The 16229-nt window shown below is 49.6% G+C and overlaps 2 protein-coding genes across 5 annotated transcripts; one reads left to right on the top strand and one right to left on the bottom strand.

Annotated features, from left to right (window-relative positions):
* The first annotated feature begins 77 nt into the window (after positions 1–77).
* Positions 78–11537, top strand: GBA2 (glucosylceramidase beta 2). Of its 4 annotated transcripts, none has more exons than XM_047700978.1 (17): positions 78–494; positions 4220–4311; positions 4606–4721; positions 6818–7036; positions 7328–7567; positions 7770–7872; positions 8033–8186; positions 8278–8403; positions 8603–8775; positions 9009–9113; positions 9321–9428; positions 9532–9683; positions 9811–9917; positions 10064–10206; positions 10285–10400; positions 10495–10686; positions 10966–11537. In XM_047700978.1, exons 1-17 carry the CDS (start codon positions 160–162, stop codon positions 11233–11235), a joined length of 2751 nt encoding a protein of 916 aa, XP_047556934.1. In that variant the 5' UTR covers positions 78–159; the 3' UTR covers positions 11236–11537. The 4 variants fall into 4 exon arrangements, with proteins under 4 accessions (XP_047556934.1, XP_047556933.1, XP_047556935.1 ...); XM_047700977.1 differs by having other exon boundaries at positions 4606–4765; positions 7333–7567; XM_047700979.1 differs by lacking the exon at positions 9009–9113 and having other exon boundaries at positions 4606–4765; positions 7333–7567.
* Positions 11403–16153, bottom strand: CREB3 (cAMP responsive element binding protein 3). The gene is made up of 9 exons (XM_047700997.1): positions 15919–16153; positions 15668–15815; positions 15524–15591; positions 15321–15410; positions 13846–13952; positions 13666–13734; positions 12242–12326; positions 12067–12151; positions 11403–11988 (listed from the first exon to the last, which is right to left on the bottom strand). The coding sequence occupies exons 1-9, from the start codon at positions 16009–16011 to the stop codon at positions 11672–11674; spliced, it is 1062 nt and encodes a 353-aa protein (XP_047556953.1). The 5' UTR covers positions 16012–16153; the 3' UTR covers positions 11403–11671.
* Positions 16154–16229: the final 76 nt, after the last annotated feature.

Below are 16229 nucleotides of genomic sequence, written 5' to 3'. Positions count from 1 at the left end.
GACACCAGTTCACCTCGGCTTTCCCCAGCGCCCGGATCTCCGAGACGACACCTAACTACCACAACTCCCCACATCTGGACTTGGCTGGCGAGGTATTTTGTACCAAAAGACTTGGGACCAGGGACCATCGAGGTCGTGCGGACCCAGGATCCAGGGAACATGGGAACTGGAGTCCCAGCCTCGGAGCAGACGAGGTGTGCCAAAGGGGATCCACAGGTTTATTGCCCTGAAAATGCTGGAAGCACTGAGGCTGAGCAGGTTACAGACCTCCAGAGCCCTGAAGACAATCGACCCCAAAGTGAGCCGGGCGGCAGCAGTCCGGAGGACTCTGGGCAACTGATGGCATCCTATGAAGGTAAAGCTAAGGGCTACCAGGTGCCTCCCTTTGGCTGGCGCATCTGCCTGGCTCATGAGTTTGCAGAGAAGAGGAAACCCTTTAATGCCAACAACGTCTCCCTAAGCAACTTGATAAAGCATCTGGGCATGGGCTTGCGGTGAGTAGATCTCATTGCCTACAGTATGTTAGGTTTCACTTTGTTCCAGCACAAGCCTTCCAGCAGAGGTGAGAAAGGGTGAGAAAGCAGGTGAGTGCTTTGTCCCAGTCAAGTGGCCCCCAACCCCCAACATATTCTAAGCCTGTGGTTTTAGGGGGTGAGACTGGATCACATTTCTGCAACCCCCATCCTCCCAGTAACTTAACCTCCTAGTAGGAAAGAACAGGAACATCTGGGCCTGTAGTCAGCCTTTCCCATTTAGGCTCCTTCTCACACACTCCATCTTATCCAAAGACCGCCCTTTGGTATTTGCTATACTTAGTGGCAAGGTGAGAAAGGATAGTCTGGCTGCTGCGGTGCTGACACAATGTTGTTTTATTCAGGAGGAGGAAGTTCTTGACCCTGATTACCCTGATTACCCTGAGCTGCTGGGGTACTCTCTGCCTCATTTAGGCACACATTACGTTTCTTTCCTCAAGCTTTGGCTCCGGGAAGTGGGTTACAGCCTGCCTGCTCTCACCCCAAGGAGAGGGTGTGAGAGGTGCTGTTCACTCTATTCTCGGATAGCCAATCCCTGATAGAAAAAGCAAAGACCTCTGGCCAGAGAGGCAGTGCTGTAAGTGTCCCCGGTAATACAGTGTTCCAGAGCCTGCATTGATGCCCTTTCCGCCAAGGGTTACAGACAACCCACGTGCTTACCCTGAGCTGTAGAACTCCTTTAGATCCCTACAGATCCCCTCTGAGTTCAAAAGCTAGTGATGAGGAGCCACGACCTATTAACAGGAACAGGTGGATATGAGGACAGAAAGCATCACCCTGAGGTCATCCTGAGTCAACCCACACTGTAAACACAGGTGGCGATGGAAGTATAAAGGTTGGAAAACTCAGCCCTAACAGCCTCTAAACTAGGGGATCCTTCCCTCTCTGTCAGTGCTGTAGGGCTGGGCTGGGTAGCCCATTTACCTAACCCCAGCTCTAAGCAGTGGGAAGGACCTGGCACTGCCTGGGTATCTGGCTCCTTTGCTAGATCCTGTGGGTGGCTCGTACCAGAGAACAATCATCCCTCCAGGCTACTTCAGAAACTGACTCAGCCTAACTTTGACCCCCAAAGCTTCTGGGTTAAAATAAGATGGAGGGCTAGCGTGCTGAGAGAAGCACACTGGGGTGCATGTGGTAGGGACACTGAGATCAGGAACAGGTAGGCATCCTAGCCCCTCAGTCCCTCACTGTGAGCTGAGTCAGAGGCCTGAAACTGTGCTAAGCCCCCTGGACCTTGGCTCCACATGCCAGGATAGGGTGGACATCACCAACACAGGTCTTTTAGAACAGAACATGGTCCTGCATTGAGGAGAAAGCAGGAGTGAGACAAGGAACAATTCTGAATGATAATTCTTAAATTGGGGCTGACATATGGAGAAGGCCAAATAGGTCAGGAACGGCCAGCTGCCAAGTTAAGGGAATGAGATGTGAACCCTAAGAGGAAGTCAGACTGGGGGTACTCTAATCAGGCGTTGCAGCAAGCCAGCATTCTCTTGGCCTCATTGTGGGAAGAACTCCATTTTGATTGCTCTCCCTTCTAGCTAGAGTCCATTGGTTCATAAGTATTTATTGAGTGCTTGTTCTATGAAGATTCTCCTTTGTTCAGCATATCTCCCTGTCTTGCATTTCTCCCTTGCTGCCCTAATGCCTGCTGCACCCTCCCCTCTCTTCCCCAGTTCTTTCTGGCCTCTAGTTTCAAAGTCCAGTTTACTCTAAAACGGCAGGACTTTATACCTTCCCCTACTCCCAGAATGTATCCTCCCTATTCTGTAATCACATTTCATCTCCCCTTGCTCCTCTTTGTGTTCATCTGTCTAGTGCCCCAGTGCTTATATAATTATTGGTAAATTCAGCAAATACTTAACCAGCTCCAGACCATGTGCCCGGCCTGTGGTTGAAGCTGCGGGTCATCAACTAGTCTTTGTCAATATCCCTTTCCCCATGGAATGTAAATGTATGTCAGACTTACATGAGGAACACTTAGAAATAACAAGACAGTGTCTGATGGGAGTTCAGATAGTGTATGTACAGGTCACGATCATACCTGACACTCATACTTCACTTGATGGCTTTCCCACTTGTTACACCATTTGCTCTTTCAACCATTCCATGAAGTAGGTAGAATAGGAGGTACCCCATCTTGTAGATGCGGAAACTGAGGCTCTGAGGAGTTACTTACCCCAATTACATGGTTACAGGTGATATGCTTGAACGATGGGTGTAAAATAGGTGGGTAGGGAGGACAGTGGAATTGGGAGAGTCTGGTGGGGCAAGGGTTGCTTAGTGAGGACCCAGTCTGAATGGGGATTTACAGGGCTTGAGATTAGAAGTTAGGCTGAAACAGATGTCAGAGCCTTGGATCCCAAACAGAATCATTTGTCTATTGGAGTTATGACAAGACCAGGAAAGTGTGGGGATTTTTTTAGGCTTTACTAGGATGTTATGAAAGCGCAGACTCAGAAACCTTACAGTTTAAACACTGAACTTTTAAAAAAGACTTAAAAGGATATGCCCCGGGGCGCCTGGGTGGCTCAGTGGGTTAAGCCGCTGCCTTCCGCTCAGGTCATGATCTCGGGGTCCTGGGATCGAGTCCCACATCGGGCTCTCTGCTTAGCAAGAAGCCTGCTTCCTCCTCTCTCTCTGTCTGCCTCTCTGCCTACTTGTGATCTCCCTCTGTCAAATAAATAAATTAATTAATTAATTTTAAAAAAAAAGGATATGCCCCAAAATGTAAATCCTGGTTGTCTATGGGTGGGATTTTTTGACCTTTCATCTGGTATATTCTACAGATTTTCACCTTTTTTTTTAAAAAAAGATTTTATTTATTTATTTTACAGAGATCACAAGGAGGCAGAGAGGCAGGCAGAGAGAGAAGAGTGGGGGGAAGCAGGCTCCCTGCTGAGCTGAGAGCCCGATGCGGGGCTCAATCCTAAGTCCCTGGGATCATGACCCGAGCCAAAGGCAGAGGCTTTAACCCACTGAGCCACCCAGGTGCTCCCAGATTTTCACCTTTCACAACCAGGAAGACAAATAGTCCTTTAAAAAAGAAGAAAGTTATCTGAGTGGGCTGTGCCTATTGGGGGGGGTATAGTTGGGAAACCAAAACTGGCCCTTTCAGCACCTCAAACAAAAGCTCCTGGGCTAAACTCAAGCAGTGGTAGTGGAATTAGAGGTGAGGCAAGGTCAGAAAGCTCCTGAGAAACAAAGGGGAGAAACAAAGACAGTTCCTTGCTGTAAACTGGGGTGACTGGGAAGAGGAGAGGACTTTGAACTGTGGAGAGATAGAGAGGAGGAAAGATTTGGAAGTGAAGGGAATGGGTCTTCTGCAGACCCATTTAATAAATAAATAAATAAATTCTAAATATTTTTATTTATTTTTAAAGATTTCATTTATTTATTTGACGGAAAGAGGAAGAATGAGCACAGGCAGGGCGAGTGGCAGGCAGAGGGAGAGGGAGAGGCAGGCTCTCCACTGAGCAGGGAGCCCGATGTGGGACTTGATTCCAGGACCTTGGGATCATGACCTGAGTCTAAGGTAGACACTTAACGACTGAGCCACCCTGGGGCCCCTCTGCAGACCCATTTAATGGGAAGTTACACCTGGGTGTCTAGAGAGAGGCAGGTGACTGCAGCCCAGGAGGTACCACCTCCTGTCCCTTCCACTCACACTGCCTCTTGCTCCTCAGGTACCTGCAGTGGTGGTACCGGAAGACCCAGGTGGAGAAGAAGACACCTTTCATTGACCTCATCAATTGTGTACCCCTGAGACAGATCTATGGTGAGCCTCACCCCAGCTCTACTCTGCACAGAGAGGGCCCAGCCTCCGGGGCTACTGCAGAGCTAGGCAAAGAGGCTTCTCGCTTAAGCACGTTGCACCACCCCATCGCTGGGGTTTTCTTTCCCCAGCTTTGCTGAGCTATAATTGATACAAAACATCCTGTAAGTTTAAAGTGTACAATGCATTGATATGATATTCCCGTAGTTTTCAGAAAAACTCATCTTTATCATCTAGAAAGAAATGGGCTTCTTTTCCTCTGCCATGCCCCACTAACCATCCTGATTCTACCTCTAGGTTGTCCTTTAGGTGGCATCGGGGGAGGCACTATCACCCGAGGCTGGAGAGGTCAATTCTGTCGTTGGCAGCTTAATCCTGGAATGTACCAGCACCGGACAGTCATTGCTGACCAAGTAAGAACCAGGAGATGGAGGAGAGGTCCAGAACAATACCCCAGGTCAGGAAGAACCTCTTAGCCTGTGTAGGATGTGGACGTTAGATGTGCACATATGCACATGGTTCACTCTAATAAGTATTTTCAGGATGCTTTCCGTGTGCCCAGCCTTGTGCTAGGATGTACTAGGAATAAGATACTCCAAGAGCACACATTTCTTAAAAGCATAAACAGCCCCAGCACTCCCTGTGCCCTCCATTTCTCTAGTAAATGTCTCTTATGTCCTTCACTGTCCCAGCTTCACTAGCTAATCCAGTACCCAGCCACAGAGGGTGCAAGGAATTCCCAGATCACTTAACCTGGTTGAAAGAGTATTTAGTAGGACCAGAAGGGAAAACAAACCCAAAAGTCTATAAATGCGGGGGAATAAAGATGTACAGAATACCCACTATTCACCCTGATTTGCCAGTCTTCAGCCTGAGCTCAGCTCCTCTGCTGCTGATCACTCCTCTGCTGCTGATCTCTCTCTCCAGAGAGAGACCTGAGAGCCTGGGAAGCCCCTCCTCTCCCAGGCATAACTCTCTAGCCTTTTCCCCTTCTCAGAATCTTCACTTCTTTTCGCTCTATTCATTCATCACATCTGGGCCTTCAGTTGCCAGAGTCATGTGGTCTGCCTTTCATCATCATCTCTCCAGCACCCTCAGAGGTGGAGCTGTCCACCACGTTCCCATTTCCTGTCTGAGGGATGCCTCCAGCTTTCAGCTCATCTTCAAAGAAAAAAAATGACTAGCCGACCTTGAGTCCAATTAATGACAATGGCCTTCCTAGTTCAGGTTTACCAGTGCCCCAAGTGCCCAGTGCCCCAAGCTTCCTCTCTGGCTCATCCATTAGGTATCCTGAGGGGAAGTGCCTTCCAGAATTATGACTCTAGAGTTAAAGTAATTATTGCATACTTAACATGTGCTAGAGATTGTGCTATGCATTTTGTACGATATTTAATATTTAAAGACAGTCCTACAAAGTAAGTACTATTATTATGCCCATTTTATAGAGGAGGAAACTGAGATCCAAAGAGATTTTAGTAATACGCCCAAGATCATGTGGTTGGCAAAAGGAAGTATGTTGGGATTCAGAACCAGCTTTCACTGTGGTTAAAAGGCCATGGTCTTAACCATTCTCTACCATTCCAACAACATAAAAAATTATTGTATACATACATTAAAAATGTAATGCATATTTTCAAGCAAGGGAAGAGATACTAACCCCTCATAGACCCTATGCTCCAGAAGCTTATATTTTTATTAGAATGGGACTTTGAGAAAATGGAGACTGTGAGACCATGTAAGAACCAAAATGAGAGGGATAGATAGTACGCTGAGAAAAAAGGAATACTGCTCTAGACTTTACCCATTTTCTCTCTACACATGCCAGCTATGCCTGTCTCTGGTGGTGGAGGCGTAGTAGAGAGGGGGGCCTCAGTGAATTGGAGAGGGCCCTGCCCTCAATGAACCCACAGAGCAGTCAGGGAGTCAGAATGTAAACAAAAACATTATAACATGCTAGACTAGAGAGGTAGGGGAACATACAGGGCAATGACTCACTGCTTGAGGATGGAGATGGCATTTGGCCTAGGCTTTGAAGGATGAAAGGTTTCACCAGATGGAGAATGAGCAGGAGCAAAGGCACAAGGAGGAAATGTATAAGTGCTTGAATAGGTCATAAATACAATGGGCAGGGACAGGCCAGATCAAGGACCTTGAAAGCCAGGTAGAAGAGTTTAGACTTTAGCCTGAGGGCCATGGGGAGTCACTGAAACATAAATACAGACTTACATATCTTGATTCGTGTGTAAGAAAGATCACGCTGATACCAGATGGGAGGAGGCAGAGCATAAACACAGATATGGTGAGGGCACAAAGACCACCATAGTAAGAAGGGAGAGAAAGCCACGGAGAGAGGAGGTAGGACCTGGTGGTGACTCAAAGTGTGGGAGAGGGGCCAAGTGGATGAGCGAGGCTGTGGCACAATGACAACTCCTGTAGGCTCAGAAAGGGGAGAGGAGATGAGTTTGAGGTGCCTGTGGTTACCCCATTCCAGCCTATCTGCCTTCTTTAGTTCACAGTTTGCTTGCGTCGGGAGGGGAAGACTGTGTACCAGCAAGTCCTGTCCGTGGAGCGCCCAAGTGTCCTGCGCAGCTGGAACTGGGGCCTGTGTGGGTACTTTGCATTCTACCACGCCCTCTATCCCCGAGCCTGGACTGTCTATCAGCTTCCTGGCCAGAATGTCACCCTCACCTGTCGCCAGATCACACCCATCTTGCCCCATGACTACCAGGTGAGGCTCCCACTGTGTTTCCTCCATTGCCCTCCCTTCCCTGAAATCTGTCTCTGCTGTAAATTCCATAATCTGTGAAAGAGAGGGGACTGGAACATGACATCATGCTGGTTTTCCAGGACCTCCACTCAGTGGTAAGACAGCCTGCCTGGGAATATGGGGAGATGCAAGTGGAAACTAAAGAGAGTCCCCTGGGGGCAGGGGTAGTATTTGAGCCAGGTCCTGGGTGTGGAGGAGTGGGACCAGGAGGAGCTACACTGGGACCGTCTGAGTACGATCTTTTGCTCCCAGGACAGCAGCCTGCCTGTAGGAGTCTTTGTGTGGGATGTGGAAAATGAAGGGGACGAAGCCCTAGATGTGTCCATCATGTTCTCCATGCGGAATGGACTGGGGGTTGGAGATGATGTCCCCGGGGGATTGTGGAATGAGCCCTTCTGTCTGGAGCGTGATGGGGAGACTGTGCAGGGGCTGCTGCTGCATCATCCAACCCCTCCAAATCCCTACACGATGGCCGTGGCTGCGCGGCTCACGGTACGTTCCAGCCTACTCTAGACCTTAGCCCCCATGCCCTTCCCCTCAACCTGGCCCGAGTGCACCCCATCCCTGAGTCCTGTCCTCACTACCGCCCTTAAGCCTGTAGAACTTGGAGGTGGGAATTACAGCGGGAACTGGAGAGGTAGCCTGAAGCCAGCGTACTTGTGGAGCTTCCCCTGAGTGTTTGGCCCCCTAACAGGCGGATACCACGGTAACCCACATCACAGCCTTTGACCCTGACAGCACTGGGCAGCAGGTGTGGCAAGATCTACTTCAAGATGGACAGCTGGACTCCCCCACTGGTGATGGGGGGATCTAATAGGGAGGTGTGGGAAGAGAGGTTATCCCTGTCTTGGGAGGAGGGGTGAGAGACCTGGTAACAAATAGGCCTTATTTTCCTATATCAGTGATCCCTGGGACTGAAGGGGGTGCCTATGCCGATTTTTCTTGTGCTTCTCTCAGGCCAAAGCACCCCCTCGCAGAAAGGAGTAGGCATCGCTGGGGCTGTGTGTGTTACAGGCAAGCTGCCACCTCGAGGCCAGTGCCGCCTGGAGTTCTCACTGGCTTGGGATATGCCCAGAATCATGTTTGGAGCTAAGGGCCAGGTCTACTACAGGTGAAGGGACCGAGAGAGTACAGGGATCCAAGGTGCCAGAGCTCTGACCTAGAACCCCAGTTCTCATTTTTCCCCTTTCTTTCCATCCCAGGCGGTACACAAGGTTCTTTGGCCGCGATGGGAATGCAGCACCCGCCCTTAGCCACTATGCCCTGTGCAGATATGTAGACTGGGAAGAGAAGATCTCAGCTTGGCAGAGCCCAGTATTGGATGACAGGTGCCAGTGGGGCTGATCTCTTGCCTTTCTCCCGGGCACTCACTCCAGTTGGGATTCCTTGGTTCAGTCTCCACTCACCAGTCAGCAGAGTTGGGCTGGAATTCACTTGGTGCCCCCTGCTCTGCAGAACTCCAGAATCTTTCCCTTCCTGAGAGGTCCACATTCTAATAAATTAGACCATTCCCTCCTGACTCCTCAGATCCTTGCCTGCCTGGTACAAATCTGCGCTGTTCAATGAACTGTACTTCCTGGCTGATGGAGGCACAGTATGGCTGGAAGTTCCCGAGGACTCCCTACCAGATGAGCTGGTGGGGAGCATGTGTCAGCTCCGCCCCATCCTCCGAGAATATGGTCGATTTGGCTACCTTGAAGGTACGAGCTGCTGGTAGGCCGCAGTATGGCAGGCCATAACCATGGGCCAGTTAGTGCCCTACCACAAGCCAGGATGGTGGGTTTTGCCTACCCTGAGGGACTGGTTGGGATGAGGGAGTAAGTGGCAGCTGTGGGCTAGGCTGGTGCCCCAACCCCAACTCCAGGACAAGCTAGGGAGGGGAACTGAAGGGGAAGCAGGAATTCTGGCACGTGTATCTCCCTCCTTTCTCCAGGCCAGGAATATCGCATGTACAACACATATGACGTCCACTTTTACGCTTCCTTTGCCCTCGTCATGCTCTGGCCCAAACTTGAGCTCAGCCTGCAGTATGACATGGGTGAGGGTCCCTTTTGTGCCCCTTCTGCCCTCTTAGCCCGCCACACCCCTGAATCTTTGTGGTCCCCCAGATTGTCTCCACCCTCCTCTTTACCCAACGTATCTGCATCCTGCTTACTGGTTCCCCTCTAGGGTCATAAACACAGTTCTGAGCCCCACTTCAAGTCTGCCCATTCCCTTCCCCCACCTTGTGTGTCTGCTCCCCCAGCTCTGGCTACACTCAGGGAGGACCTGACACGGCGACAGTACTTGATGAGTGGGGTAATGGCACCTGTGAAAAGGAGGAATGTCATCCCCCATGATATTGGGGACCCAGGTAAAAGTTCTTACACCCCACAGTTTATGTCCCTCTCTCAACCTTTATACTCTCTACTCTACCCCCTCAATGCCAATCAGTCTGGTTTCCTCCCCTCCCACAGATGACGAGCCATGGCTCCGAGTCAATGCATATGTGGTCCACGATACCGCTGACTGGAAGGACCTAAACCTGAAGTTTGTGCTGCAGGTTTATCGAGACTACCACCTGACGGGCGACCAGGGCTTCCTGAGAGACATGTGGCCTGTGTGTCTGGTAAGACATGCATGTGCCATGGCCAGCGTGCCAAGAGCATGACTGGTGTCTGGGGGAAAGTCCAGCTGGCTAGTGTTGTCTCTTTTTAGCATTCATCTAGGTCTTCAGTGTCTTGGTCCCTCTCTAGGCTGTGATGGAATCTGAAATGAAGTTTGACAAGGACCAAGATGGACTCATTGAGAATGGAGGCTATGCAGACCAGACCTATGATGGATGGATCACCACAGGCCCCAGGTTGGGGAATAGGGATTTCCAGGGTGCCTGAGGTGGGGAACTGGGCACCAGGGAATTGTACGCTCAAGAATGACTCATTGCTTGTTATGTTGCATGGGAGCGGCTAGAACTGCCAATCTGACCCCCAAACCTGTGTCCCTGATCAGTGCTTACTGTGGAGGACTCTGGCTGGCAGCTGTGGCTGTGATGGTCCAGATGGCTGTTCTGTGTGGGGCAAAGGATGTCCAGGACAAGTTTTCTTCCATCCTTAGACGGGGCCAAGAAGCCTATGAGAGACTGCTGTGGAATGGTGAGTTGGAGGACCCTAAGGAGTCCTAAGGCAGCTCTGGGGACACAAGGAACATTATTTGGTCTTCCTCTACCCCAGGCCGCTATTACAACTATGACTGCAGCCCTCAGCCTCAGTCTTGCAGCATCATGTCTGACCAGTGTGCTGGCCAGTGGTTCCTGAGGGCCAGTGGTCTAGGAGAAGGAGACACTGAGGTGAGAAAGACTAGCAGGAGGAGCCAAAAAGGTGGGTTTTTCCTGGAGGTGGGAAGCAAATCTAAGAAACCGTAATTCTGCCTTTGCCCCTCAGGTATTTCCTACCCGACACGTGGTCTGTGCTCTCCAGACTATCTTCGAGTTCAATGTCCGGGCCTTTGCAGGAGGAGCCATGGGGGCTGTGAATGGGATGCAGCCCCATGGTGTCCCTGACAGATCCAGTGTCCAATCTGATGAAGTCTGGGTGGGTGTGGTCTATGGGCTGGCAGCCACCATGATCCAGGAGGTAATGCACTGCCTTTCCATTTCTCCACCATCTGTCCCTTGGGCTGGCAAACTTCCTCAGCCATCATATACTTCTGTAGGGCCCTACCCACCTGGAAAGCTTCTCCTTCCCCCTGGCATGCCTTCCATTTTCTGCCTTCAGGCTTGTCTGTGGGTCAGGTTTATTTCTGCCACTAGCTGGGAACTCCCTAAGGGCAGAGGCCTTGTTGTCTCTATCTGTGCAGCTTAAGTAGCTATTCAGGGATTGCCAAGTAATGTGACTGACATCTCTTTCCTACAGGGCCTGACTTGGGAAGGCTTCCAGACAGCTGAAGGCTGCTACCGAACTGTGTGGGAGCGTCTGGGCCTGGCTTTCCAGACCCCTGAAGCATACTGCCAGCAGCGGGTGTTCCGCTCTCTGGCCTACATGCGGCCACTGAGCATCTGGGCCATGCAGCTGGCCCTGCAGCAGCAGCAGCATAAAAAAGCCTCCAAGCCAGGAGCCCAGCAGGGCACAGGGCCTAACCTCGGACCAAAGGAAGCCATGGCAAAACCAAAGGAAGCCCTCTGACTGTGGGAGGGAGGCTCTAACAGCCCAGCCTCCAGCCTGGCCTTCCTCTTCATCACTCCCCCTACCCTCCAAGTCTCCTGCAACCCTGAGCCACCAAGACAATCACGCCCCTTCCCTTCTCCCCACCCAGTCGGGCCAGTAAAGAGGGGCTGACAGTGACCCAAGCATCAGAATCACTTATTTATTTCTCTCACCCAATCCCCTCACTGCATGAAATGTTCAAGGAGGTCGGTTGATTCCCCCGGGGCCCATTCATGGGGTGGTAGATTTACATGGGTACAAATAAAAGACCCAGAAAGCCAGTTAAGTGTGGTGTGTTCGGACTCTCAGTCTTCCTGACACAGGACACAGGAGCTCAGGCTAGCCCCCTCCCACCCCTTTCATGTGGACCCAGACTAGGAACCTCAGGCTCTGGCTTAGCCCCCCATATTCACATCTAGCCTGAATATCTGCCCTGTAAGATAACAGATGTGGGGCTGTGAGGAGGGAGCCATCCCCTACCTCTTGTAAAATTTACATGCAGGGGAAGGACGGGACCTGGGCAGGGGGACTCTGAGGAAGGGACAGGAAGTGGTAGCTTCAGGGGAGACTCAGAACCAGGAGTCTGAGGCATGTGGAAGATCAGGCAGCAAGAGTTGCCAGGAGCCTGGAGCTCCTGGTCTGAGCTGTCCTTCGGTGCCTCTGACTGCAGGGCAGGCAGCTCCAGCTGGCAGGGATCCTCACTGGGGAGGGCACGAAGCTGGCGGGACAACACTATGGAAACAAAGACTCCTCAAGGACTGGCCAGGCTTTCCCCCAGCCCTTCCTGAATGGTATTCCCAAGCCTCTCACCTCCACGCTCAGCTAGGAGGCTCCCCCTTGTGTCAGAGGAGTACATAGCAGGTACGATGATCAGACAGAAGGAGAAAAGTAGAACCTGGAGAACAGGAAAAAATGGAGGGTTCTAGGTTGCAGCCCTGTCCCTGCCACCCAAGAAAAGGATCTCTCCTTCCATCACCATCCTCACCAAGACACAGGTGCTGGTACTGCTCGTTTTGTTTGATATCTGAACCACCATGGCCTGAAGTCTCCTCAGCTGGTCCAGAAGGGACCTGGAAGAAGAAGGGGGACAGTGAGCAGCCCCTAGCCTGGCACCCTGAGATAAACAATGAAACCATCCTGTTAAGGCTGCCCCTCCAACTGTGCAATGAATGATCTCTTTTGTTTTTTATCCTATTTTTAAATGGATTCTTCCTCTCTGTGGACAAAATGCTTGAAGTTCCTCATTAAAACACCTTTCTGTCCTGACCTGATTTAAACTCCTTTGCAAATACCTTCAGTGGTTCTATACTGTCCACTCAGCTATTTACACAGTCTTCACCAGGCATTCGATGTTCTCTTTCTGACTCAACTCACTACGTTCAGGTTCATGCCAGACTGCGCTATGCCACTTTCTTTTCTTTTCTTTTTTGCCCTTTTTCTTTCTGCCTAGAGTGTTCCCTATCCTGATCCCCACCCCAGAATCCTATCTACCATCAAATATCATCTGCCCCATGGGGTTTTCTTTTTTTGTTATTTTTTTTAAATTAACATATAATGTATTATTTGTTTCAGGGGTACCTGTCTGTGATTCATCTGTCTTAGACAATTCACAGCACTCACCATAGCACATACCCTCCCCAATGTCCATTATCCAGCCACCCCCCTCTACTCCAGCAACCCTCAGTTTGTTTCATGAGATTAAGAATCTCTTATGATTTGTCTCCCTCTCTCGTTTCATCTTATTTCATTTTCCCCCTATGAACCTCTGCCTTGCTCCTCAAATTCCACAGATCAGTGAGATCATATGATAATGTCTTTCCCTGATTGACTTATTTCTCTTAGCATAATACCCTCTAGTTCCATCCACATCATGGCAAACGGCAAGATTTTGGTTTTTTGATGGCTATATAATATTCCATCGCACACAGACACCACATCTTCTTTATCCATTCATCTGTTGAAGGACAACTAGGCTCTTTCCATAGTTCGGCTATTATGGACATTGCTACTATGAACACTGGGGTACAAATGCCCCTTCAGTTCACTACATTTGTATCTTTGGTGTAAATACCCAGTAGTGCAATTGCTGGGTTGTAGGGTAGCTCTATTTTCAACTTTTTGAGGAACCTCCATACTGTTTTTCAGAGTGGCTGCACCAGCTTGCATTCCCACCAACAGTGCAGGAGGGTTCCACGGGGTCTTTGTTACTCCCTCCTCTCTCTTTCTGAGTACGTAAATTACTAAGTTACTTGTGAATTCGTTCCCCGTTACTATGAGCTTCTTAAAATCAGATCCCCTAAAGGCCAAGCACCAGACCTTGCATGTAGGAGCTGCCCAGTGTGGAGCAGGGGAAAGAGTGAGATGGCATAAAATGGGAGGGAGAAAGGACGATGTTAGGGAGTTACTTACAAATTCTGTTCCTCTAGGAGCTGTACTTTGTTCTGTAGCTCCAGATTCTGGGCTGTATATTTCAAGACCCTGGGGAAATAATAGGATATGGGGATATGGCCTGTATCCCCACTTCAAAACCCAGTGCTTCCAACTACCTCTGCTCCTCACCCCCCACCCTCATCCCTCCCCCTCTTGTACCTGCTCTCTAAACCTCCCAAATACACCTTCTTCTTCCTGCGGCTCTCTTGAGCAGACTTTTTGTTTCTAATTTTCCTCCGCACTCGTGTCAGAACTTGTTCCTCCATCTAAGAGAACACAGAAAAGAAGTCTCATCAGAAGAACACTGGACCAAAGAGTTGGAATGCAACTAAATTCAATCTCCTTCTTAATGCAGGAATCCCTTCTATAGCTTCCCTGACCAACAGATACTTGGCTTCTCTCTGAACACCTCTGAAGGCCACGGGTTAACGTCCTCATGAGCCAGACCATTTTTAACAATTTTATTAATTAAAACAACAGAAACAAAACCAACAACACCCACACCACTCCCCTTGGGGCGCCTAGATGGTTCAGTGCTTGGGGGTCTGACTCTTTTTTTTTTTTAAAGATTTTATTTATTTATTTATTTATTTGACAGACAGAGATCACAAGTAGGCAGACAGGCAGTCAGAGAGAGAGGAGGAAGCAGGCTCCCTGCCGAGCAGAGAGCCCGATGCAGGGCTCAATCCCAGAACCCTGGAATCATGACCTGAGCCGAAGGCAGAGGCTTTAACCAACCCAGGTGCCCTATTAAAATAATTTTTAAAAAAAAAAATCTTCCTTATCCTGAGCCAACAAATGATTTCTATCAATTGGACTTACATAGCATCTACCTCTGAGGCCATATAGAATGAGTAGAATGAACAGTCTTTATTTTAAGGCACTTAACGTTTCTTCATAGTTAAAAATCTGGGCATAAATTTTAACTCCTCATCTTCTCTCCTCGGGATCAGCATCCTCTTAATATCTGTCAAAGATCTGGGTTCAAAACTAGAAGATGTGCTCTTCTGGCCAGTATAAAGGATAGTAAGACGGTCACTGCCCTTCTACAGACAACACCTCCATTGATACAGCCTTTGAACCCCACTCACTTTGTCATCCCCAACTGCTAACTCATCTTATATTTTTAAGAAATTAAAATTCTCTCAACTTTTCTGTACTGTTGATTTCACAACAGTACCACAATACGGTGCTTGTAAAGCTGCCTCTCATTGCTTGAAACTTTAAAACTTAAAACTTGGGATTTTATAATTATTCTTGCTATTAGTCCAGCCTTGATGAATTCTAAAACTTAATTCTACCGTTCAGCTATAGGTGGATTTCGATGAGGCCCTTACTGAAATCTAAGCATTAGGGCCCTTTGCTTGCACAGTCCTTTCCAGGTCCCTATACCAATGTTGCACTGATGATTCTGAACTCTTCTTTCTTAAAGAGAACACCAAAAATTTGTATAAACCCCACAAAACCAGGATTTGCCTCTGCATCTACCTTATTAATGACATGTTCCAATTTCCTACTAGCAACAAATGGTCTAAGTTTTCTAACCTCAGTCCTCCTGTAATAAAATTAACAGAAGTGGGGGCTTGGGACTCAACCCCCGCCCCAACTTTCACTCCCACCAATGAGACTTTTACCTTAGTAAGAGGAAGTGTCCCATGCAGAGTAAGCCCCTCCTTCTCCAACAGCCTCTTCTCCTCATCTGTCAGTATCAGCCTAGCAATTTCCTGGGATTACCAGGAGAGGTGGGCAGCAGAGTTGTAAGGGGAGGTCAGAAAGGAAAGAGGAATCCGCCCCCACCCCCTGCAATGTGGGAATAATCCCGCCATAAATCAACTACCTGCTCTGCAGGCTCCTCCACAGGCAGTGGAGTCGTCTGGGCCCCCTCTTTTCCATAGTTCCCACCATCTGCAAAAGGGAAAGTATAAATAGCCAGGCCCACAAGTCCTCTCCTCCCAGCAAACCTCACTTATTTGAGACTCACCTAGATCTATGGAGACATGCTGCTGTGAGAGAGAGTACGTGTGATCATGTAGAACAAGACAGGAATTAGAGGAGCTAAGGTCGTTCAACGATGCGGCGGGACTCAGCAGGGAACTCAGGAAATCCTCTGCCTCCCATTCACTCAGTGTCTGCACAGGGTTCAAATTAACAAGCCCTGACCTATTATTACCCACCGCCTCCTGAACGCGGTCCCAGCAACCCCGCGCCTCTCCGACTCACAGCCCCACCCACCTCGGAAAGTGGCTGCTCGGCCTCCAAATCTCCGCTTTCCTCTAGCAGGAAGTCCACCAGGTCCTGGTCACCCAAGTCCAACGCCAGTTCCATACCCGGATATCAACGGGAAGGATGGGCAGAAACACAGAAGCTCACTCCACCACCTACTCGCTGCCCTGAACCAGTCGCTCTCAAACCGCACCAGGCCCCTAGACTCGATCCTCCGCCACTTCCAACACCACGGAAGTGACGCTCCTACTCCCGAGACATTCCGGGACTTGGAGTTCCCTTTGACGCGGAAGTCGCTTAGCAGCTGCACGCCACGTCCC

The sequence above is a fragment of the Lutra lutra genome, chromosome 13, assembly GCF_902655055.1.
Source record: "Lutra lutra chromosome 13, mLutLut1.2, whole genome shotgun sequence".
NCBI lineage: Eukaryota > Metazoa > Chordata > Mammalia > Carnivora > Mustelidae > Lutra > Lutra lutra.
This window is presented reverse-complemented; position numbering and strand designations above follow the sequence as displayed.